This window comes from Pipistrellus hanaki, assembly GCF_964339955.1.
Source record: "Pipistrellus hanaki genome assembly, chromosome: 3".
In the NCBI taxonomy this organism is placed as follows: Eukaryota; Metazoa; Chordata; class Mammalia; order Chiroptera; family Vespertilionidae; genus Pipistrellus; species Pipistrellus hanaki.
Genome location: NC_140505.1, coordinates 159,592,413 through 159,616,616, shown reverse-complemented (window position 1 = coordinate 159,616,616; position 24,204 = coordinate 159,592,413). Strand labels below are relative to the sequence as shown.

At 36.9% G+C, this 24,204-nt stretch overlaps 1 protein-coding gene across 3 annotated transcripts in view; it reads right to left on the bottom strand.

Annotated features, from left to right (window-relative positions):
- SOX5 (SRY-box transcription factor 5) overlaps positions 1 to 24,204 on the bottom strand; it is a 936,670-nt gene that overhangs the window by 7,118 nt on the left and 905,348 nt on the right. For all 3 annotated transcript variants that reach the window (XM_084877223.1, XM_084877224.1, XM_084877222.1), the window contains 3 exons: positions 9,963 to 10,071; positions 6,893 to 7,066; positions 955 to 1,171 (listed from right to left, as the gene is read on the bottom strand). In XM_084877223.1, coding sequence (XP_084733349.1) covers positions 955 to 1,171; positions 6,893 to 7,066; positions 9,963 to 10,071 — 500 coding nt within the window. The remainder of the gene's footprint in view (positions 1 to 954; positions 1,172 to 6,892; positions 7,067 to 9,962; positions 10,072 to 24,204) is intronic.

The window sequence follows — 24,204 nt, the reverse complement described above, 5'->3', positions numbered from 1 at the left end:
GCAAAACATCAATGAGGGAGAAACATCCACCAGCTGCCTTCTACACACCCCACTCCTGAGGATAAAGCAGGAAACCTGAGTATGTGCCCTGCCCAGGAACAGAGCCAGTGACCTCCCTGTGCATGGAAGGGTGCTCAACCGCCTGAGCCACACGGACCAGGCAAGAGCTGCATTCTTAATTCAGAAGAGAACTTTTTCACACCTGCTTGTGCCCTAAAATAGAGTTCCTAATTTGTGTGCCCTACAAAGACCCCCTATGTGCTTTGATCACCCAGAAACCCCTCTAAGCCCAGAAACCGGTATTTCTTTCTTTCCAAATCATTTTTATGTTGTATCCTCTCAACCACATGGTTAGTTGTGGTGGCCTTTATCTCTGTGAAGCCTTGGAAGTAATGAAAACCAACAAGGAAAAGAACTAGCTAAACTTCTGAGTTTTGAAGAGCAAACTTCAAAATCATTCACTTTTGCCAGAACCGGTTTGGCTCAGTGGATAGAACATCGGCCTGCGGAATGAAGGGTCCCAGGTTTGATTACGGTCAAGGGCATGTACATTGGTTGCGGGCACATCCCCGGTAGGCGGTGTGCAGGAGGCGGCTGGTCAATGTTTCTCTCTCATAGATGTTTCTAGCTCTCTGTCCCTCTCTCTTCCTCCCTGTATAAAATCAATAAAAAGTATTTAAAAAAATAATATTTAAAAAAATCATTTACTTTTGGATATTTAGATTTTCAAACCAGCCGTTTACAAAGCTCAAGTGACAGCTATTGTTCAGGGGCTGGGAGTGCATGGACATGGTGGGATTCTCTTCCAGGATCATGTGGGGGCAGAACTAATTCTCTGAAAAGACACTGTGTTCAGGTTCTTTTTCAACACCCCGCTTTGCCAACTACGCAAGCATGTTCCCCCTCCCACTCAATAGGAGTGATTTCTAGGAAAACACCACGGAGGGTCCATACCCAACGTTGAAGTATTGCCGCATCTCCTGCCGCCGGTTCCGCATGATGGCCTTGTACTCCCCGATGCGCAGCTTCTTGCCGTCCACGAGGCAGGTGCGCTTGGGCCTGGGCTTGTATTTGTAGTCGGGGTACTTCTCCAGGTGCTGCTTGCTGAGCCGGGCTTGCTCCTCATAATATGGCTGTTTCTCTAGGTTTGTCATAGCTTTCCAGCGAGACCCTGCGGGGAAAAGAAGGTTAGGATTCCAGTTTGCACAGCTGCCGAGGATCCTCAAAAGATAACACCTGAGAACGTGAACATCTGAAGTAAAAATGTTGGCCCAAACCCAGAAGTACATGATTGTGTTTTTGATTTGCGGGCTTTGACTCAAGAGATGAGATTCCGTCAGGATGGAGGTGTTAGGGGTTCTGTCCTCAGAGAAACTGTGCACCAAAGGTACGAACGCTGGGCAATCGGTGTATTTTTCCTGGCACGAATGAATAAGGTAGCCAAACTGGTCCGGTATGTACTTCACAGCTTATAGGTAATTTAATGGGTATATCTTTCATTCATACATTAGACCATGATAGAATTCAAGTGTGAACTAAAAAGTTATGCAAAAACTCATTACATATTTTGAATCTGAGGTTAATTATCTAGTGTTGAATATTTTTATGTAGGGGTATATTACTACAAAGGTTTCTAATGTATATCCTAAGTAATAAAGATGTAATATGCAAATGGTAGTTACGCTGTGAAGCATAAAGACCGACTGAGTATTGACCAGATCTCAGTTCAGCAGGAGGGTGAGGCAGTGAGCTACAAGCAGGAAGCGGAGAGCTAAGGAGGGGGCAGGGCAGAAGGTTGGGGGGGGGGGGGTAAGGGGGAGGGGAGGGAGGGCAGAGGGAGCTACAGGAGGGCAGCAGCGAGCTACTGGTGAGCTACTGGCACACGGATTCGTGCGCAGAGCTACTAATCATATATAATTGTCATTCTCTCAAAATGTTTACGTATATTTACAAGAATAATCAGTTTAAAAATTCACTTTACTACAATTTTAATAAAATATTATATTAATGAACATGCACGGTTTACTGTGTGTGCTAGGGACTATGCTACACTTTTACATAAATTGTTTCATTTTATTTTTCACCACAATCCTATAAGATAGACAGCTTTTATATCTACTTCCATAGGTTAAAAAAAATTGAAGTTCAGGAGGTGAAGTAACTTAACCAAGGCCACACAAACTATTAAACTGAAGATTTGTGACTCAAGGTCAGGTTTGATGGAATTGAAAGTATGCAACAATGTATGTCTTAAAATACATATAACCTACCTACTAAATATGCTTTAGCCGAAGTCAGAATTACATTAACAAGGAAGACTTTTAATAAAATACTTTCAATAATATATAGAGATGTTACTTCTTGTGATATAGTATGCATTACTAATATTAACCCAAATTGATTTCCCCTCCTTTTCACTTTTAATTTTGTTTTGTATTTAACTAGGAATGCAAAAACAACTCTTGAAGCTTAATTACAAATAGTTTATGCTAATTCTCAATAGAGATAAAATTTAAAGCATAGCTCCTATCAGAATGGCTATGTGTAGTACTAAAAGGAGTCGTAGGAATAATGTTTATTTTTTTTTATTGAACATGTGAAAAAAATCTATTTGCAGATGGCGTGTGTTTATCTGAAAAAATTCAGCTCAACCCTTTCCAAATTCAAAAAAGAGCCAAATAACCAAAATTAGGAGATCCCTATCGAATACATTTGGGCACTGCTGCTTTTACCTGCTCTAAGCAAGATCTTAAAAGCTTTTAAATGGGTTCATTACCCAGACATAATTCCACATCTCAAATGCAAATAGCTCCTGATAAATAGTTCTTGCAGGGAATTCCACCAACATGGCTGTTAACTGTATTAAAGGAACACAAAGGAAGGGACAGTAGCTCTGCAGTTAGAATTATTTCCTAGTGGGACAGATGCTGCATGGGTGGGTACTAGTATATCCATAACAGGTGTTACAAAGATTTATAAACAAATTTTTACAATCTAGGCAGCCAATATGATTTTGTTCTATTTACAACAGAAACAAATACAGTTCAAATACTAGAATTTATTTTTCCATTCCTTTATCAAACTTGTGTGTAATTAGCAGTGTCCAACATTGTTAGTCATAGGTACTGGCTCAGATTCCTTATTGCCCAACATTACTCTCCAGAAGTACTTGAAAACCATCATGTTGTTCTCATGGCAAATAAGTACACAAATAAAACTATCACACTATTGAACTCAGGATCAATTCTTTTTGTGGAGTTTCTTGTAAGTATGTATAGTATACCAGAATATTAGACTTCGTATCAGGGACTGAAAAAGTGAGCTGAGCAAAATAAATTTACTGAATAAATACACTAAATCATGGGTCAAGAATGGTTGACTTACAATTCACTGGCTACCCTTATCACCAACCACACAGAACAACAACAATAACAACAACAACAACAATAATAACAACATAGCATTTTCATTTTGAATAGAATGGCCAGTGATTCTTCCCAAAGTCTGCATAGTCTTTAAGTTAAAAAAGAATACGTTTCTCTAAGGAAAGGAACTGTTTCTGCCTCATAGTAACCTGCCTTGGTAGGTGAAAACTCTTTTTAGATTTCCCACTCCATGCATGATGCTGTATTAATTACTGACTATGTAGCAGCGAATTGTTAATGGTTCTTCTCTTCTTGCAGGGGAGGAAAATATATTAAACATCTAATTATACAATTTATTATTTTAATTAGCGTTAAGGAAAGTTCCAGAGGCTGTAAGAACATATGGTAAAGAGGTGGAATCAGTCTTCTGTAGGTGAGAGGGCTCTGCTGCAGAAGTGACTCCGATAGGTATCAGAGAGAGAAGAGCATCCTGTGGGAGAGGAACGGCATGGTCAAGGCCTTGCAGTAGGAAGGCGGATTAGAGGAACTTAAGGAAAGTTGGGTATGGCTAAAATGCAGAGACAGAATGTGTGTGTGTGTGTGTGTGTGTGTGTGTGTGTGTGTGTGTGTTATAGCTATCTATAATAAAAGATGAATTAATTTTCAGAGAAGTTGGCTTCTAAATCTGGCATGACCCAGAATTACACAATATTTAGACACTTACTAGCATCATTTCTCTAGAATTATCGCTAAATTCTAAGATACATTTTAAAATGTTACCAGAGCATAGTTACTAGTCCTTTTAAAGTTAAAATTTAAGAGAGTTTAATAATTTTCCAAGTACGGCCTTTTTATTTCTTTGGTTAAATTTATTCCTAGACATTTACATTTTTTATGCAATTGCAAATGGGGTTGTTTTCATATTTTCCCTTTCTGATAGTTCATTATTGGTGTATTTTAAAAAAGATAGCACCCTGGCTGGTGTTGCTATATGGTTAGAGAATCAGGTCATGGGGTTGATTCCCAGTCAATGGCACATATCTGGGTTGAGTCTTGCTCCCCACCCCCAGTCAGGGATGTGCGGGAGGCAACCAGTTTATGTGTTTCTCTCACATCGATGTTTCTCTCTCTCTCTCCCCACTCTCTCCCTCCTTTCCACTCTCTCTGAAAAGCAATAAAAAATATTGTCAGATGAGCATTAATAACAACAACAAAAAAGATAGTTTAAGCACTGACTGGGAAAAAAGGCTAATTCCATTACTACAGTGTACAACCATGTTTTAGTTTGGTAGCAAGTGCCATTTTTACTTACTAGTAGTAACTTCTGAGTAGGGTTCACCACGTGACAAGTTAGGTTTTGGTTTCAATGGCTTTACAGGTACAACCCCTGTATGGAACTGTGACATGAACCCTTGAAACCCACTAGAGGAGAATGGCAGGAAAGCGTTTCCTATGTTTCCAAAAGCATGAAAACATCGGACTGATTGGGTGTGGCTGATTGCTCACCCTGGACCATGTACAGGGAGTAAGTTCCCTCTTTCATCGGAAGACTGGTCTTTTACAATTAAAAACAGAGAAGGACATGGGGTATTCCTTCTGATGACAAAGAGGAAGGATCAATACAAAATGGTTGATGCTCAAAAAAAAAAAAAAAGGAAAAAAGAAATACGGTCTCGGAAGTGCTTCTTTCCGGTCCAAACCCAGCAATACAATAAAAATGAGGCGTTTGAGCTGAGCACCATTGTCATCTCCATGGAGTCTGTAATGAATTTGCACATTTTACTCCAACTACTGTATATCTAATCGGAAAAAGATGTCCCCCAGTCCCTGATCCAGTGCCAAACAGTAAAAGGTGATTCCTTATGTTAACAATTTCAGCAGAATGGCTTATTAAAACCAGATTTTAGGGTATTATAAAATGCTTAGAAACCCTTTAAAATGTCAACTAGGATCCCCAGAGACTACGTAAAATGTCAACCCAGCTCAAGCGCCTGTTGTAAGCAGAATGAATTAGCGGCATGCTGTCGGAGGCTGTTATCCAAAACAATAAGTAAAAAGGAAAACATCAAGCTTTCTTTGTACTTTTATATGGAATGGGCCATTCAGAATAATCTTGTGGATATTTAAAGATAACTTATTTATTTGGAGTTATGACTAAATATTGAGGTCCCAAACACCTCAGTGTTTCTTTTTCCTGTTGTATCTTCAATTAAAACAATTTCTCAATTTAGTCTGAAATTAGGTAGCACTCTCTTTCAAGGAATCTGTTATAATATATTCATGTGGTTATTGTAATATTCTTTCCTTTTAACCAGAAAGGAATTCTTTTAGCTAGTCATCTTTTTCCCATAAAAGCTTTTGCTAAAATTTCCTAAAGTATTTTACATCAAAACTGATATTTCTCTTACACTTAAGATAAAGTTTTAATCAGTGATTATCACCTTTTTTAGTATTCAGACATATGAGTTGATGGATATAAAAGCAATTTAAACAATCTTAGTATTTAGTTGGATTTATTTTTACAGTTTGGAATTTCTATTTTGAAAATGACTGATATATTAAAATATATAATTTGGTTCCATAAAGCATTTTATTTTTTTCTAGAGTTTTTCCAAATAAAAGACATAGTTTTTTTAAAGAATAAAAAATTCCATGTGGAAGGTAGAAGATAATCATAAAAAAGAAAAATAGATCAGAGATGGTAAGAGATGCAAAAAAGTGTGCATTTCCTTTTGATCAGTCAGAGTCTCTCTCTCTCTCTCTCTCTCTCTCTCTCTCTCTCTCTCTCTCTCTCTCGGTTAATCCTCGCCTTTTCTACCCAATCACCCAAATCCCTCCCCTTAGAGGAAAACAATCTCTTTCATATGAGCCAATTTTTGCTTCTTTTGCATATGGGATTTTAAGTGTTGGCCAAAGTTCAAATATAAATATAAATAGGTTAATAAAAAGAACAAGAGGAGAGTAGAAAAAAAAAACACATTAAAATATAAAAATGATTAATACCCCATAAAAAAGAAACTATTTCCTAGTCTTAGTACAAATATTTCTAGATTTTTGAAGAAGAGATGATATTACAATTAATATATAGACACACAACTAAATTAGCTATAGTAATGGGGCACATATCTCAACAAACATGGGCTGTTCCACCATCAGAAGAAAAGGCTCAATAATGATACTTATTTTCAGACTAGAGGCCTGGTGCATGAAATGCATGCATGGTGTGGTCCCTAGGCCTCGCCAGTCATCAGGGAGGAACAATCAGGTTTCTTGCCTTCTGGCCTCCTGGCCTCCTCCTTCCCTCCCCACATGCCCCCTGGTGGTCAGCACACATCATAGCAAGCAATCGGACTCCTGGTCTCCTGGTTGAACTCCCGAGGGGACAATATGCATATTAGCCTTTTATTATATAGGATAAACAGATAACATGAGCTAGCTGGCCTCTAAACCCCATATCTTTCAACAAGACTAGAAGACAGAGTGTACAATTAATCTATACATCACTTAAACTTCAATTATTTTCTTACCCAATATCTTGCTGATGTTGGAGTTGTGCATGTCAGGAAAGGCTTGAAGGATTTTCCTTCGTTCATCTTTAGCCCACACCATGAAGGCATTCATTGGACGCTTTATGTGGGGTTCATTGCTACCACGCCCTCTAGATTCTCTATAAATCCTTGATTCTGAGACTCCAGCACTTCCTAAAAATAGGACACATTGTTTCTCGTTAGTGTTAAAACTTTTGACATTTCTGTTCCTTGCATTACTGTTTTTTAGACTATTAAAATATCTGAAAATAAAAAGTACATGTGATAATGGTACTTCTAGTTCTTAAGACAGATGCTTGTTTATGAAGTTTTTGTGATTAGCCTTGTGGTGGAAAATGCTGTATTTGTGTTTTTAATCCATTTGTAATATATTTCCCTTTCTTACAATGGTGGGTTATTTCACCATTTACTTTTGAGAGCCCACAAGAAACTTGAATATATGATCTTCGATGTAAACTGGATAGGGAATAGTTGAATTGGGTCAATAGACATACGATTACTATAGAAATATTAGGTGAAGAAGATAAAAAATTGTGAAACAATAATATGTTCAACAGATTGGATGGGTACAGGCATGTATGTGTCTCTGCTACCCAAGGACTACCAGAACACAGAGTATCCATGCCCCTTTCCTCTCTCTGAGGTTATATAAATAAAAATGCTGCTAGGTCCAATTTTGAGGTTAAACTACAATATAGACATTCTCCTAGAATGTTTTTGGCTTTTCTTTGAAATTATGTGCTAATAATAAGTGCATAAAATATTCTGATGCAGCAATGATAGTCTGCTTCCCAAAAGATGTTTGCAAAATACAGGAAAAAAAGACAAATAGCTACGTTACTATGGTTTCTTACCAAGTCAATAGCCACCTATTTAAGGTGAAAAAAAAATTCCTTCTCTTTTATTTTGCCCCTAATGTCTACCTAAGTTATCCTGAGACCCACTGAAAGGTACATTCCAACAAGCAAGACTCGTGATGATAAAACACGACCAAGAGTCACAGTGGAACCTTAGGGAGCTGCCATCACTCCTCTAGGCTTTATGGGACTTTGTAGAATAGCTTCAGCAGGTTAAAGAGCTTCCAGAGGTTCCTGAGTTTAGGCAAAAAAGGGTAAAAGAAAAAGAAAAAGGAGAAAGAGAGAGAGAGAGAGAGAGAGAGAGAGAGAGAGAGATGCTGAACACATGGAACTGTGACACTAAGTTTTCCAGGGCTATCCTTACAAAATATGGAAGAGAGAGAGATTGGTAGCATACAAAATTTTAAAATAATTTGAGATTTTTAGAGCATATAGTACTGATAAAGCACTTTTCCCCCTTCTCCATCACATTCTTCCTTTCTTTTCTTAATTTGAAGGAATAGGAGCCAACCAAAATTATGTACACTTGAAGACCTCTATTGCACCACACTGAAAACAAAACAAAACAAAACAAAAAACAGCATATCATAATTTTTCATTCATTATATGCTCTTTGGTCTCCTGAAGATTGGGAAGTACTTTGTGTACAAGCATGACTGAAGTCAACAAACAACAGTAACAAAATTTTGGTGTTTGAATGCCATTACCTTGCGTGTATTTTATCATGCTAACTCAACTTAAAATTTATGAAATGTGGTATGCCAGTAATTGTTTTTTTATTGACAAAAATGAGTGCTAATATATGGCAACATCTTTCTAAAGTGAGTCTGTAACTAGCAAATGATCATTGGCACATCTGCTTTTCCCTGTTCTTACACCTTACAGCAACATAAGCAGTAAAGTGAATGTTATGTGACTTCATCAGAGCTAAACAAGCTCTTTGCATATACTTAGGTCAGGTTTATCTTATCCCAGCAAAGTAGAAAATAGAAGGAAATGTTTGGATACAATAGACCAGTAAAACACAGACTTTTCTTAGATATCCAATAGAATAAAATTCAGATTTGACATAATTATCTGGTTAAATGCTCAACTTTGGCTAGTCCCTGGGCCAGTGAATTGGACTTAAAAGCAGAATTGGCCCAAGGCACACATCAGCACTTGTGTATTTTGGCAGATCCAAGTGAGCTCCTCTGTCCTAAAGTATGGTTTGCCTTGGTGCGGATTTTTCTATATGCGAGCAACTTCCTCTGCAACAAATCATAAATGTGAGGACAGTGCTCTTCCAATGCACACATGTCACCTGACACTGGAGAGACCTTTCCAGTTGGGGCTCAGGGGAAGAGGAATAGCAGCACTTTCTTCTTTTCCCCTCTTTGCTGTGCTATTAAAATTGGAGCATATAAGCCTAACTAGTGGTCATGGACAACAGGGGGGTGGGGGCATATGGGGGGAGGGGTTTGGGATGGAAATAGGGGGATGAGTACAATTATGTGATACCATAACCAATAAAGAAATTAAAAAAATAAAAATAAAATTGGAGCATCAGTTTAATTACTTGTCATTGTGGATGTTTAGAATATTCACAGAGGATGCAAGCAATAGAAGTCTCAAGTCCTGTGAGGAAGGCAAGAGGCTGGTAGCTGGAGTTCTACTTCAGTTACAGAGTAGGCAGGACACGTCAATGTATGGTAGATAGTGGGAGAGGGAAAAGTTCAAAAATGCAAGAAACCGTCATAAAAATGTCCTCTGAACCATGTGTTCTGGGCCAGGGGTTGACAAATTAAAACTGGAAAATGAGCTTATAGATGCAAATTTTTGAAACGTTTGTTTCAGGTACAAGAAATAAGGAAGCGAGAGTCAGGGTAGATGGCGATTAAGAATATTTGCTTGGAATCACTTCATCTTGAATCCAAGACCTGTCTCTGGCACTTACAGTTCTGTAACCTTGGGGAAAAATGATTCAACATTCCTAAGGGCCAATCACTTTATCTGTAATCACACTCATCTCACAGGCTGTGCCAGGAATTAATGAGATGATCAATGCAAAGTTTCAGCTGAGTGCTTGGCACATGGGGACTGCTCAGTACACACAAGCTCCTACTGTAATGGTATATTTTTTTTAGTAGTTGTAATTGTACTAAATGGACATTTCTGCCCACTACTGGAATACATATCAAATCTTTACAAACCATCTGAATCTCCACTCATATTAAAATCCATCATGGCATGGCTAAATTTTCCTTCTTCATTCTGTTTAACTGCCAATTGCTGAGTCAGACTCTCCAGTGTTGTTTTTTCCTAAAAAAAAAACAAAAAAAAAAACAAAAAAGATAAAAAAATATATATATAGTGAGAGTTCAGTCTGGAAATGATCATTATTCAAAGACATTTTTTTCCTTGGGCCATATTGGCTTTTGGAAGGGATGAGGTGTTGATTTAATCACCTTTGTACATTCAGCACATTATGGAGTTGAAGCAAATGATCAGCAGGATTTTTGAAGGAATTCTTCTTATTCTTAGAATTCCCCTTTATAGTCTTGGTATTTGGACTTGTTATGCTCAGAAAATAAATTCTTGGATTCTTGGAGATAACCTTCCAAAATCACAACATGTACATAGACATTTCATGAAAGCAACTTGTTTTGTAACATTTGAAATGCCTGCCTTATTTTTAGACAGACAGTAGACGTATAGAAGTGGCATGGGACCCAGAGACAGTCTTCCAATAGTCAGGTGACCAGCTGATAGAAGCATAATTCACAGTAGTGCCCTCTGGTTGCCATCTCCTTAAATGCCATCTGCATTCCCCATGCAAGAGGAATGAGGACATTTAAATATTCATTGCTAATTGCTTGTCAAGGCTCCATACATTCAATGTGAGTGCCTGCTACTTGGACCACAATTTGGTGTGGATTGCTAAGCCAAAATATTGAGCTGGAGAATTATTTGAGCTACAAATATACCAAAATTAGATCTGTAAGGAAATCAAATAATTTAAAAGCATGCAGTGCATGATTTGAATTCATGGAGAACATGCCATTACAAACAAAATTATTTTCAAGGAAAATATAATGCTTAATCTAAATCACAAGAGATATTAAACCACTTCCAAATTAACTGAGTGAGTTTAAGAACAGAAAAAGCATACAGCAAAAGGTTTACAACTTTCTCTAGCACTCCCCATCACTGCTCTGAGGACAATGTGGTTCCAAAACAGTTTTAAGAAAAGCATCTGCTGGATTTCATAAAATTTGCTCATGTTTCTTTATAATTATTCACCTTGTTTTCTGAGAAACACAAACATGAATTGAACAAGTGAACCACACGCACTACAGAACAGCAATTGAAAACGTAAATCTTCACAGGAAATAAATCAACTATTTAAGATAATTGTATTACAGGTAAAGGACCCAGGTAATGTTCCTAGTAAGAGACAAAATAATACAGTACATGCTTTATCTCTATATAATCTCTGACAGTATTAAAGTTGTATATACTAGATTAAAATTCTCTTAATTTGGTGGCCTTGGAACTTCTATTTTCTATTTGTCAAATTCTGAATATGATTTAGTAGAAAAACTATTTTGAATTGAAAATTATTATAAAACTAGATATCCATGCATGGAATCTGTGCACTGGTGGGAGGTCCCCTCAGCCTGGCCTGTGCCCTCTCACATTTTGGGACCCCTCAGGGGATGTAGCTGTGTGCCAAGCGGCAGGTGGGCGCTGCTCTTACTCATCCTGGCCTGTTGTGTCTGCTGCCATGGAATCAGGAGAGGCTCCCAACATGGCAGCTGCACTCACCAACCATAAGCCCAGCTTCTGGCTGAGCAGCGCTTCCCCTGTGGGAGCACACTGACCACCAGGGAGCAGCTCCTACATTGAGCATCTGCCCCCCATGGTCAGTGCATGTCATAGCAACTGGTCATTCCAGTCATTCTCTCCTAATGGTCACTTAGGCTTTTATATAGAGAGATTATACTTTGATTGGTTGATTGGCCAATGGGTTGACTGGACATTTAGCATATTAGCCTTTTAATTTATAGGACACAGTAGGGAAACTGGGAATAAAATAATTCTATCAACTTTAGTTCTATAGGATTATCTAGTGCTAACACTGAAATACATTACCAACTTAAAAATGTAGATCCTCATCCAATTTGTTTTGTGTGTATAGTTGGTATTTCAACTGCTTGTTCTGGATTTCTTTTGGGGAGTCTGCTTGCTGTTTATATTCAGTTGAGCTCAGGAGCACCAAGGATAACAGCTTGACAGACTCTCATAATAGTAAGTGTAGTTGTTAAAAGTACAAGATAGTTATGTAAAACACAACACCACCTTCCATCAACATGAACCCCAGGTCCATGACTACTGTACTATCTTTGGGTATATACTAGGCCTGGGTCACCTCTCAGGTTTTGATTTAACAGTTTATATGACAATTGTGCTACATAATTTATTTATTTTTTAAATATTTTATTGATTTTAGAGAAGAAGGGAGAGGAAGAAAGACATAGAACCATCAATGATGAGAGAGTTATTGATCAGCTGCCTCCTGAATGCCTCCTACTTAGGATCAAACCTGTAAAATGGGCATGTGCTCTGACCAGGAATTGAACTGTGACTTTCTGGTTCATAGGTCAATGCTCAATCACTGAACCATACTGGTTGGGCTGCTACATATTTTCCAGAGAGTTTTCCATTCTGAAGTAAAGTCTTTCAAGAAGAGAAACCAAAATAAAGCTGATCAGAGTAGGAAAAAAGTGAAATGTTAAGTGACTTTTAAGGTTCTGAGTTCATCTGATGGATCTTGTATTATCTTACCAAGAGGGTAAAATTATTAGCAAATGATGAGTGAATAGGAAAGTCACAATCAGTTTTTATAGTAAGTAACTTCTAATTATCTATCTCTAAAGCACATAGTATATATAAAAAATTACTCAACTAGTTACCCATAAGTGGAATTTATAATACTTTTCAAGAAGATATCAGTGGGAGATAGTAGAAGTTAACATGGTAGGATCCATTTTTTTGTGACCTTTTGCCCAGTCGTTGACAGTTGATTGGAGGAATTGGAGAATGTGTTGAGTGCCTTTAATTAAAATATCTTACAAAATCAAAATGGTAACATTGCCACATTTTAGAAACCCTCTCTAACAATAAATTCAGAAGATCTTAAAGAAACTGAGGTAAGGAAAATATAATAAAACCCAAGAGATTATATGGTAAATATATGGTATATACAAATATTGTGCTTATATGATGGTTATTATGTGATTCCATATAAAAATTAATACTGTAGTAAAAGTTTATATTGAGCCCTTATGTATAAAGACAGACATAAATGTACATGTCGCTAGAAGTCTAGATAATATATTGAACCACCAAAAAAATGAGATTGATTTAAGAATAGTTTTCAAAGTTTAAATTTAATCAATTTAGGCATGTAGAAAAATAAAATATCAGCCAAATGTTATAAAGCATATATGCTAATACATTGGGAAGATTCCTCTTATTGTACTTCTTCCAATCCTACACTACCCGGGCTGTCTTTTTCAGAAGAGCCTACTATGTACTATTGTATCTCAACCATTTGAGATTCTGTTCCTAGGGTTAAATAGTTTCCATTTCAAAATCCTCTATTCAAGTGTGCATATATTCCTGAAAATGGTAATATTTCTAGTCTCAAAGTTCTTATAATAAAATCAATTCTTTCTAAACTGAAGCAGCTGAAAACAAATGAGTGCAGTATATATTGTATTAGGTAAGAAGGGAGTAAATAGGAAGATGTTGAGAATGGGAACCATGGAAAAAATTGAGTTTGGGAAAACAGAAAGAAATGTTGATGGATTGAGGTGACAATTTTTATCATATTCATTTTCTTAGTTCCAATAGGCTCCAATAAAACCACACTAATCAGTAATTTGTACAAATAAGGAGCACTCCATGCCCCACTTTTAGGTCAGTGTTGTGGAATACAGATCTAGTTATACTTTACTGCCTTCTTACTACTATCCAAGCACTGACCTGAAACTGACAAGGTAGCTTCTCTCTTCTTCCCCCCAGCCCCCTATTAGTTATATAACAAATATCAAAGAAAAACAAACACATATCCTATACAATAAAAGCCTATTATGCAAATCAACCAAACTGCAGAATGCCGACAGGTCGCTATGATGTGCACTGAGCTTCCCCCAACCCACAGGCCCCAGGCTAGCCAAATCAGGCGCCAGCAGCGGCCTCCTGATCATCCCACCAATCACCCTGCAGAGGGAGGCAACAGGCAGGGGCTGCAGGGGGTATGGCTGGCAAGCAGGTGGTGCTAGACTGGCCAAGGCAGGTGCCAGTGAATGGGTCCCCCATCACCCTGCTGGTTGTCCCTTAGAATGAACCTGATCACCAGACAGGGCAGGCCTAGAGACCCCACCCATGCATGAATTTTGTGCACTGAGCCTTTAGTAAGAAATACTTGCTAAAATTCTACACTGCACTGAGTAATTTCAGAGTAGAGGGTGCAAAGCAGACTTATTACTAAAAAGTAGTAAAAATGAAATTGTCTTGAGGATTTATAAATTAAGACCAAAGAAGATGACCTGTATGCTTTCTCTCTTGAATAAAAATGAGCAATTGAATAATGACTAGATTTCCTTTGGAAAGATGATTCTTAGATGGCCAATTAAATTTTATACAACTATGTAGGTTTACTAAAGTGGAAAACATTAGGTAAATTTTGATTTTACTTGAAAAAACTTATAATCCTATGATGTATCTTATCTACAGAAGAAAATAAAAATTTTGACTATATAGCTTCTTGGGGTCAAATGAATAACTCTAAAAGTCAACACTCAAAGAACTATTATCAATGTGTTAATATTCACTTAGGAAGTCTGGGGCCTGTCTTGGGTTCGGTGGCTTATCCAATGATTTGCAGAATGGAAAACAGCACTTGTATTGTTTGCATGTGACACCAGGCATTGTTGGAAATCAACAAGGCGAGCCGTTAAACATTTAAAGAAATGTGGTCAGTGAGTTTATTAGAAGTGGATAGTGAAGATCTATATTTCTAAGCTAAGAATGTTCTGAATGGCAAAAGGCCTCAGGGATTAATGGGAAGAGGACATATTTATAAATATAGATAATAATCCATTTAAAAAATAATGGGTCTGGAGATCAAGAGCATCATGTCTTAACCAAATTTCCATATATATATATATATATATATATATATATATATATATATATATGATATATTAGCTGTATTACTATTACTCTGGACAAATCAATTCTCCTCCCTGCATTCCAGAATCCTATCTGTATAATAGGGCTTAAATATATGATAGATTCTCATCAGTTTAAAAAAAATTAAGAAATATGCACTTTTAATATTATGTTAAAAAATCAATGAGGAAAATTGAAAATATACAGATTCTTCCTAACATATAAGAATTAGAGAAATTTCATATATTTCTAGGCCTGAGATGTTTATTATAAGTAAAGATTTTATAGCATAGAAAAGACAGCATTACAGCATACCAGTATTAAATCTACTGATGTATTTTAGCTCTTTTCCTATTTCATACCTATCATTTATATAGACCTCCTCCTACAAATTATAAGGTTCCATCAAGAGTCTTAGAGAAAGCTGGTTTAAAATAAACTTTTATTGCCATGGTTAAGATATTTTATTCTCCATGGCCAAGTAATGGATAAAGGAGAATGCTTGTTTCAACTCTAAAAATTCTTGAGATGTTTTTACCTCTTGTCCATCATCTACAACAATGTATGTAATCTTTTTCTTTTTTAGAGAGAGAGAAATGTAGGTAGAGAGTGAGAGATACATATGGGGGTGGGAGAAAAAGAGAGAGAGAAGCACCCATGTGAGAGAAAAACATTGATTGGTTGCCTCCCATAGGTGCCCAACTGGAGATCAAACCTGCAACCTAAGTATGTGCCCTGACCAGGAATCAAATGAGCAACCTTTTGGTACCGGGAGATGCTCTAACCCAGTGTTTCCCAACCTTCTCTCATGATGAGAATCACCTGGTGGAGTTGTTAAAACACAGATTCCTGAATCCCAACTAAGAAATGCTAAACTAGAATTTTTGGGAACATATAGGTAAAATTGTATACTTAACTAGTGCTCTAAGACAGATGTTATATACAGAGCACCAAGTTAGGTATGCAATTTTACCTATATGTTCCCAAAAATTCTAGTTTAGCACTTCTTAGTTGGGATTCAGGAATCTGTGTTTTAACAACTCCACCAGGTGATTCTCATCATGAGAGAAGGTTGGGAAACACTGCTCTAACCCACTGAACTGCCTGGCCAGGAATATTTATTTTATTTTATTTTACATTTGATGCTCAGGCATGATGGTTTACAGCTTTATAATGTAAACCTACTATATATTTAAATTGAAGACTCATACTTTGTTCAACTTACGCAAAAAAAAAAAACAAAACAAAAAAAAACAAAAACAAACCCCAAAATCCTAAAAATTCAGTTTATAAAGGCTCAAGTGCACATCCTTTGTTAATATTTAAGAGAAGGCAAAATAAAAAAAACACACAACCGTACTTTAGAAGAGGTAGATACTTCCTTAGCCTGAATTAAATGGTTCATGAGTAGATGGTTTCTCTATGACTCCTTGAAATTGGGATTCGTACAAGTGATGAGGTTTGCTCCCCAACAGACATACACACAATGGGAGATGGGCTGTGGATCAGCTATCATAATGGACATCCCTGAAATAAAGCTCACAAAGCTATAAAACTCATAAAAAGCACATGCATGAAATGACAGAACAGAGTGTGACTGTCAAATGTTGACTCGGTAACAGTTAAGCCCCTTCTGGCTGCACTTTTTTATGGTCTCCTTCTACACTAATGATATGAGAAGAACAAAGAAACAAAAAAGGTTTTTAACCCTCCATTTATGTGAATCTCACAGACCACCAAAGAAGATGAAAGATTATTTATAATGTCATAACGATTTATTAGTTGGAGATTTTTTTCATTAGCTTAAGTAAAATACAAAGAGACAATGTATGTGTCCACCCCCTCAACCTCTCACTTTCATCCTTGCTTACTGAGATCCCCATTTTCTAAAAAATAATCATCTACCCACATAATCTAACAGCACAAATTAAAGAAAAGTCTTCTTGTAAATTGTATATAAATTAGATACAAACACACACACACACACACACACACACACACACACACACTTCCCTCCAACATCAACAATAATGCTACTTGAAGAAACTTTTCACTAATTTACTCTGGTCAAATGTTAATCTACCCATTAAGATATTCCCAGTCACTTTGGTATTCTGAAATCTTGTATTCCTTAGGAATATTTTTTCATTCATTTTCTCCATCAGAGAATCACAGGGAGATAGGATTGGAAAGGTCTGTAAGTGTCCTCTGAGTCTAATCATATATAAAGTAAGCCTTCTCTAATCCTGATTTTCACCCTTCTAAATTCCACTAAGATTCTCCTGGTGGAAAAAAATATAAATTAGAAGCCATCATGTGATTGCACCATCTCATTTTCTGTCATGAAATCTGATATCAAGCTTCCTAATATATCTCCTAAAGGGTAATATTAGCTAAATTTCTTAGGACCTTAGTTTTATCAGGCAATCTGATACAACTAAAATGTAATGGCAGATCAAGTTTTCTTAAGAAGTATTATAAAGTTGAAGATAGAATGGTTTTGCAGGAAACATACAATTTCTATGAATTCAAATCTTAATTCAGATGAATAACATTCTAAGATAGTAAAATGACTTGTGGATAAAACTGAATCTCTATTTATAATTTTTAAATAATTGATTTTAAAGTGGAAGAAATATTAAAAAGTTGGTGACAAGGAACTAGTTCTGATTTCCATGAATGAAGAGAGAAATACCAGTATGAGGATTAGTGACAATGTATGTTCCGGAAAAGATAGAGCTGACTGCTTTAGGAATTAGGTAAACGCACTTAAGACTATGTGGTGATAACGAGAAGCTAATACGGATTCACTAAGAAAAACAATGTCACAATGACCTCATTTTTTTTTCTTTCCTATAGGAATTGGAATGCATACCAGAGAAGCTCAATGGTCATAATGTGTGGGACTTAACTCAGCTTTGGATTTTGTTTTACCAATATCCTGTTGTCATGATGCAGAAATTGCACGGGATCCTGATAAAGAGAGTTGAATGGAGTGGGAAGAGGAGATCAACCATAGATATCTCTAAATACCTTAATAATCTTTATGCTTAAAACCAATAAAGACTCAAATTTGGCTAATTGCAACTGAGATGCAGAACACTGACTAATGGTTGTATGTCACCTGGTGAAAGACAATGAAAAACTGTAGGAAGAATTCTAGAGTAGTCAGAACTGTCTCTCCACTGAATGAGCTGCCTCGGGATGTAAAACATTTCGCTTCCCTGCAGGTTTTCAAGTATTGGCATATTAGAGGTATTGAACAGGTAATTCAATATCAGATTAGAGATCCCTTTCACTTTCTTACAAACCTGCAATTCTAGGTCCTACTCGACAAGACTCCCTAACACAAAAGTACAATATTTTGATAAATGTATAAAACCATATGTATTTTCTCTATCCATGAATTATAGTTTCCTCAAAAGTTGTTAAGTTTCAAAACTTTAAGGCACTCCACTTATAGCTGAGAATTCATAATCGTTTCCTCAAATTCAAAAGAGTAAATTCAAATTATAAAAAATATGGTTATTGAAATATCTTTTATGAAGAATTTGTCCATATATAATCCAATTTACAGATTCAGGTACTTTATAAAATACATATTTATAGGCCCAAATTCAACATTATAATTTAGTACTTAAATAAGGAAAACACTGCTGTGGAGAAGAAGTCTTTGAGGCATGGGTCTGTATTGCACAGAAAAGCCACTCAGGCATCTGCAGAAAACAAATCACCCACTAAGAAGGTAGACAAGACTACATCATGGTAAAATACTGGTTCTTGCTTATTTGTCATGATGGCACTTAGGGTGTGTACATGTGGAAGAGGGAAAGGCAGGAGAGGAAAACAATAAGACCCGAGTTTTTAAATGTCTGTAGATGTGGTCAGCATTGAATCACAGTCTAAAAAAAATGACTTTGTTGTTATTTCAGATCAAGGCAGATATAGATACTGTGCACAATGAGCCAAAATAGAAGGGTTAATAGGAGAAAATCAGGGGCCAACAAAGACAAATAATAAAATTCACAACCTACATTGGATGTCCAGTGGGTAGGAGGGCTGCACAGATGTAAATACAAAACTGGGATGTTGTCTGATAGTAACTGTTCTAGAAACAATGGGTACGTCAGTTACTGAGCTACAGACAGGTATAGAATCATTCTTTTTAGTTTTTCTTTTTCATGGAATAAAAAAGATAAGACTGTCCGCATTTTTATAAAAGAAGCTCAGTAGCCAGTAGTTAACTCAATTAAAGAAATATAATTGGACTATTTTAAAGAATCATGATTTGGTTCAGAAAGGCTGGGCCTGACAAATAGAGGCAGGCACGTCAGGGTGATAGTTCACTTTTCAATTATCCATGGTAGTTTTAGAGGAAGGGAGGGGAAAATGTAGATTAGAATAGATATTTAAATCTCACTTTATTGAACTCAAAAATGTTATGTTTTATCAGAGCTGCTACAAGGACCAAAATAAATAAGACTGGAAAAAAAAATTGAACATATTCTTTCTGTTTCCCAGTTCATTATCAGGTGAATGGGCTGGTGCATGATGGAGAAATGAAGACTAGAAAGGGAGCCAAAACAGGAAAAATAAAGAACTGGGGAAAAGATATACAAATTGTGGAGGTGGTGATTGCTTAAATGAGATATTTTTGAGATAAAGACTCAAAAAGAACATACTACATAATACACATGACCAACACTGAGCACAAACAAGCTAATCAAAGAGGCGCAGGGTGACTGAGGATGGTCCCTTAGAAAGGAGACTGAGATTTTAGCCAGGCGACGTGGGTTGAAAAACCCATCTATCATTTCAATTATTGTCATCTCAGATCTCAGAGTTTTTCTATTTTTAAAACAAGGATAAGCATACTGTTCTGCTTATATTGCAGTACATACAAGATTGAAGTGTAATGTGACAGCACTCTGAAAACAGAAAGGCACAGAATAAATGTCAATAGCCATTTTTACTCCTAAGACTCATAAGTAGGTCTTCTTCATTTGATCGTTGGGATGAGGATGGGAACAAGGGAGAAAGGAAGTGAAGACCATTCTTAAGAGACCACATTTAAAAATTCTAGTCCAACAAAAAAGTGATTCTTATTTTACTTACAGGAAATTTAGAAAAATCAGAAATGTGGGGCATTGTACATGCAAATTTTCAACCCTATGCCCTTGGGGTTGTTTATCATTTATTATTCTTGGCATAATTATTGTTTATTATTTTTCTAGTCTGTTATCTATGTTTCCTGGAAGTATACTTTTAAAATATCATATCTAGATTGGTCGACAGAGTGTTTTCAAATTCACTTCATATAGTGCTTACCAGAGGGAAAGGGGATGGAAAGAGGTAGAAGAGGGTAAAGGGAATAAATGGGGATGGAAGGTGACTTGACTTAGGGTGGGGAACACACAATACAATATACAGATGATGTGCTATAGAATCGTACACCTAAAACCTATATAATTTTATTAACCACTGTCACCTCAATAAGTTCAATACAAATTTAAAAAGAAAGAATGCTACTGTAAGCATATCTTCAGATATTTAAATGCATAGACAATTTCACTCATCAAGAGGCCTGTGGGTGTGTATCTGACAGACCAATTTGGGTGCCCTGTGCATCTCATTTTATTGGACCATCCTGTACTAACCCCTCTCCCAGAATGATGTAAAGAACACAAGACTCTCTGTTTGAAAACACGCACAGCTTTTCTAGGCTTGGAAATTAAACCATAAAAAGTTTACTGAAAAAAAAAACAACCCTTTAAAAAGCTTCTTAAAAACTCACACCATAATTGCTCCCCACCAAGCGTGGGCACTTGCTAGCTGCAAGTAGTGGCACTGTGACAAATGTAGCAAAACTGAAAGCGGGCTATACTAAGAGGAAGAAAAAGTCTTCCACTGGCCATCTGTGAAAATAAGGCATGTGGCCATTAAATGCAGAGGCTGTAAATATACACAAACTCCATGAAGCAAATGGCAAAAAAGGACTAAACTTCAAGCTCAAACAAATCAAAATGTTTAATGCATAGTTACCACTGCTGGACGAAAACAGCTCTGATCTTTGCAGTCTGCACACTCGGCATGGATTTCAATTAAATGCCCCCAAAAAGAAAAGAAAGAAATGAAAAGACACAGAAAACAAAAAACAAAAAACACAGAACCCCATCTGGAACAAAAGGCTATAGACAGCCTATACTCTATTTCTAGAAACAAACAGCCCCTTTAACTTGCACCAGCCTGTTGAGAATGTCGATGGGAATTATTGAAAGGCTGACATATAGAGTGATGGATGGATGATGACATAATACCTATTTGCCTTTTTGTCCTGGTCTTTGAAAACTGGCTGCTCTGTGCTGATAATATTCACCAAGGGGTTTCCTTCTCCCTTCCTGTCCCATAAGAAGGGTTCCCCAGCTGAGACGCTCAGAATTAAAAAGGTTTGATGAATGAAAAACAAAGGAAAAGAAAAACCTAAGGATCAAATGCCCACTTGCACATACAAAGCTGGTTTAGATTTCCTAATACTCAGTTGCCTAGAAAGCACTTCCCCATCCATTTATATAAATTTGCAAAGTAGAGAGACTCCCATAATAAAAGGCAAGTGTTCAATACCAGATTGTGCGTACCTTTGAATTACAGTCTCCAAAAATTATTATATGTAGAGATTAAAAAATACATATTCACTTTTATAAGGAGAAAATATAAATCATTTTTGTTATTGTAATTGGTTCTTAGGCAAATTCTAGCCTGTGATTTTAAAAGTTTAGCAGGGACTTTTTTTTTTTTTTTTTTTTAACACACACACACACACACACACACACTCACACACACACCCCTAGTAGAAACTCCTCTTTGGCCATACTTCCAATGGCATCTCATTTCCTCCTGAAGGATTTGCCTAACATAGCTTTCTCCTCATGGAGTCTTTCTCTAACCACTGAAATATCTAGTTTTAATTTGACTTCTCTAATGCATTTTAGCTAAAGGCAACATCTACAAAAGCCACCCATAAATCACGAATTAATTGTAGACTCTTCCACTGAACACAGAGGCATGAGTCCCTTCATAATCACTTGTCCAAAGCAAGCAAAACCTGTAATTCACAACTGCTCACATGCCTCCTCCTTATCTAAGGGCAGGAGCATGTGTTAGGTAATGCTGAACTAGATCTACTGTGTCAGTTTCAGAAGCGTTAACACTGCTGGCCCCATCCATCAGATGGCCAGCGAAGCGTCGGGAAAGAATGATGGATGCAAAATTATTACAGGGCTGCCATCCGATACACTTACTGCCATTTGTAACTAATGCTGGGACTGACATCCTTTTTTTTCATTATTAAACATCCACATTAAGTCAACATTGGTCACTGTCATTTCATGTTTGGCACTCTGTTAAAGGGAAAGAAAAAGAATGACAATGGCAGTGGAGAGGGGATTGTAAAGAAGAGTTCCCTAGTGCTGGAGTAATGAAAAGCCACCTTGATTTACAAATCAGTCTAGCTATATTGTCCGTGGTAAGGCTTCCTATGAATCTGACTGAGAAATGTAAAGAGAAACTGCTGTCATGATTGAGTAAATTATTATTTATAATATACATGTTATTCACCCAATTTTCCTCTTATTCTATGGAAATTTGCAAAGAATTTTCACTGAACCTCTGAAGGAAAAATAAGACATTTTCCCAGCTGCTGTTTTTGCAGTTAAAAATGCATTCATAGCATGTGCAGGTGTTTAGATTCCAGGTACATTGTTGGCAATTAATATCTGGGGGATATAATTCTCTGCCTTAAGAAATGTATGCACAATATCTGCATTTTTTATTTTGTGACTGATATCTGTTTTATATCAGAAAACTAATACTGAAGTTGGTCTTACCATGTAGAGAGCATGTATGCAAACACACATTTATTGATTCAACCTTTCACCAAGCAATGTTTTCTTCTGGACAGGCTTGCATGTTTTTATTACTTTTTAGAGAGAGAGGAAGGAAAAGAGGGGAGAGAGAGAGAGAGAGAGAGAGAGAGAGAGCGCTCAGTCTCCTCTCATATGCACCCTGAGTGGGAATCTATTTGACCAGAAATTGAACCTACAACTTGGGTATATGCCCTGATAGGGTACTGAACCCTCGACCTCCTTTTGGTGCACAGTGCACTGGACAATGCTCAAGCAACTGAACCACACTGGCCAGGGTAATTAACTTAATTCTTAATGAACCACAGACAAGTTATAAGGAAGGCTCTCAACATGTAATAGTAGAAGAACCAAGGTAGTTAGAGAGATGACAACAAACATGAAATAATAAAAAACAGCAGTTTGGGGGGTTTTAATATCATTTTTCTAATGTAGTTCTGGCTCCCAAAGCCTTTTCCTACCCAATAGCTACCCTGGTTCCTTTTTTTTTTTTTTTCCTTCTTGCCAATATAATCTTTGATCTTAAGATATCCCTTGATTTCAGGAAGGATAGAATTCGGTCTCTCCCAGTCCCAGAACATAATTCATGATCAATTTAAAGCAATTTCTCTTCCTTTCTACCGCAATCCTCTTAAAGATGTGCTATGACCCAGCACTACCAATGGAGAGGTTTGTGGAAGTCAGCTTGAGCGGTACAGAGAAACATCCCTATGAGAATAATGTAAAATCATCCCTATGTGAATGAATACTGAGCTTAGCAAAGCGGAAACGAATTCCCCTTCTTGTACTGCTTGCCTTCATGGATAGCTGTAGGAGCGGCCACATTTTGTGATTCTAAGGGAAAACCCCCAAGTGAACCACAGAGATTCCAACCCTGACATCACTGAGCTGATAAACTAATGTCACCAACTGTCTGCTCTTCACCTCATTACATGCTAAATGGTAATCTTGGTTGAAACTACTATACCTGATACATGTAATGACATACATGCATCTAACTACAGCATAGGTATCATCTTCCTAAGATAACACCATTGAGAGAAAAGGGCAGGGAAACTTCTGGTCTCTTTATTTCAGTCCCGAGCAGTCCGTTTCTATTACATTTAAATTTCTGGGTGAGTTCTCCTATTAGGTATGGACACCTTCACACACAAGGTCAGAACCTAAATATGCAGTTGATTGTAGGATCAAAACTGCCATTTAGATCATTTAGATGTTAAGGAAGCAAAGCAGGTTTTTTTTGTTTGTTTGTTTGTTTTTTTTTTTTTTTTTTTTACAAAATAATTGTATGCGG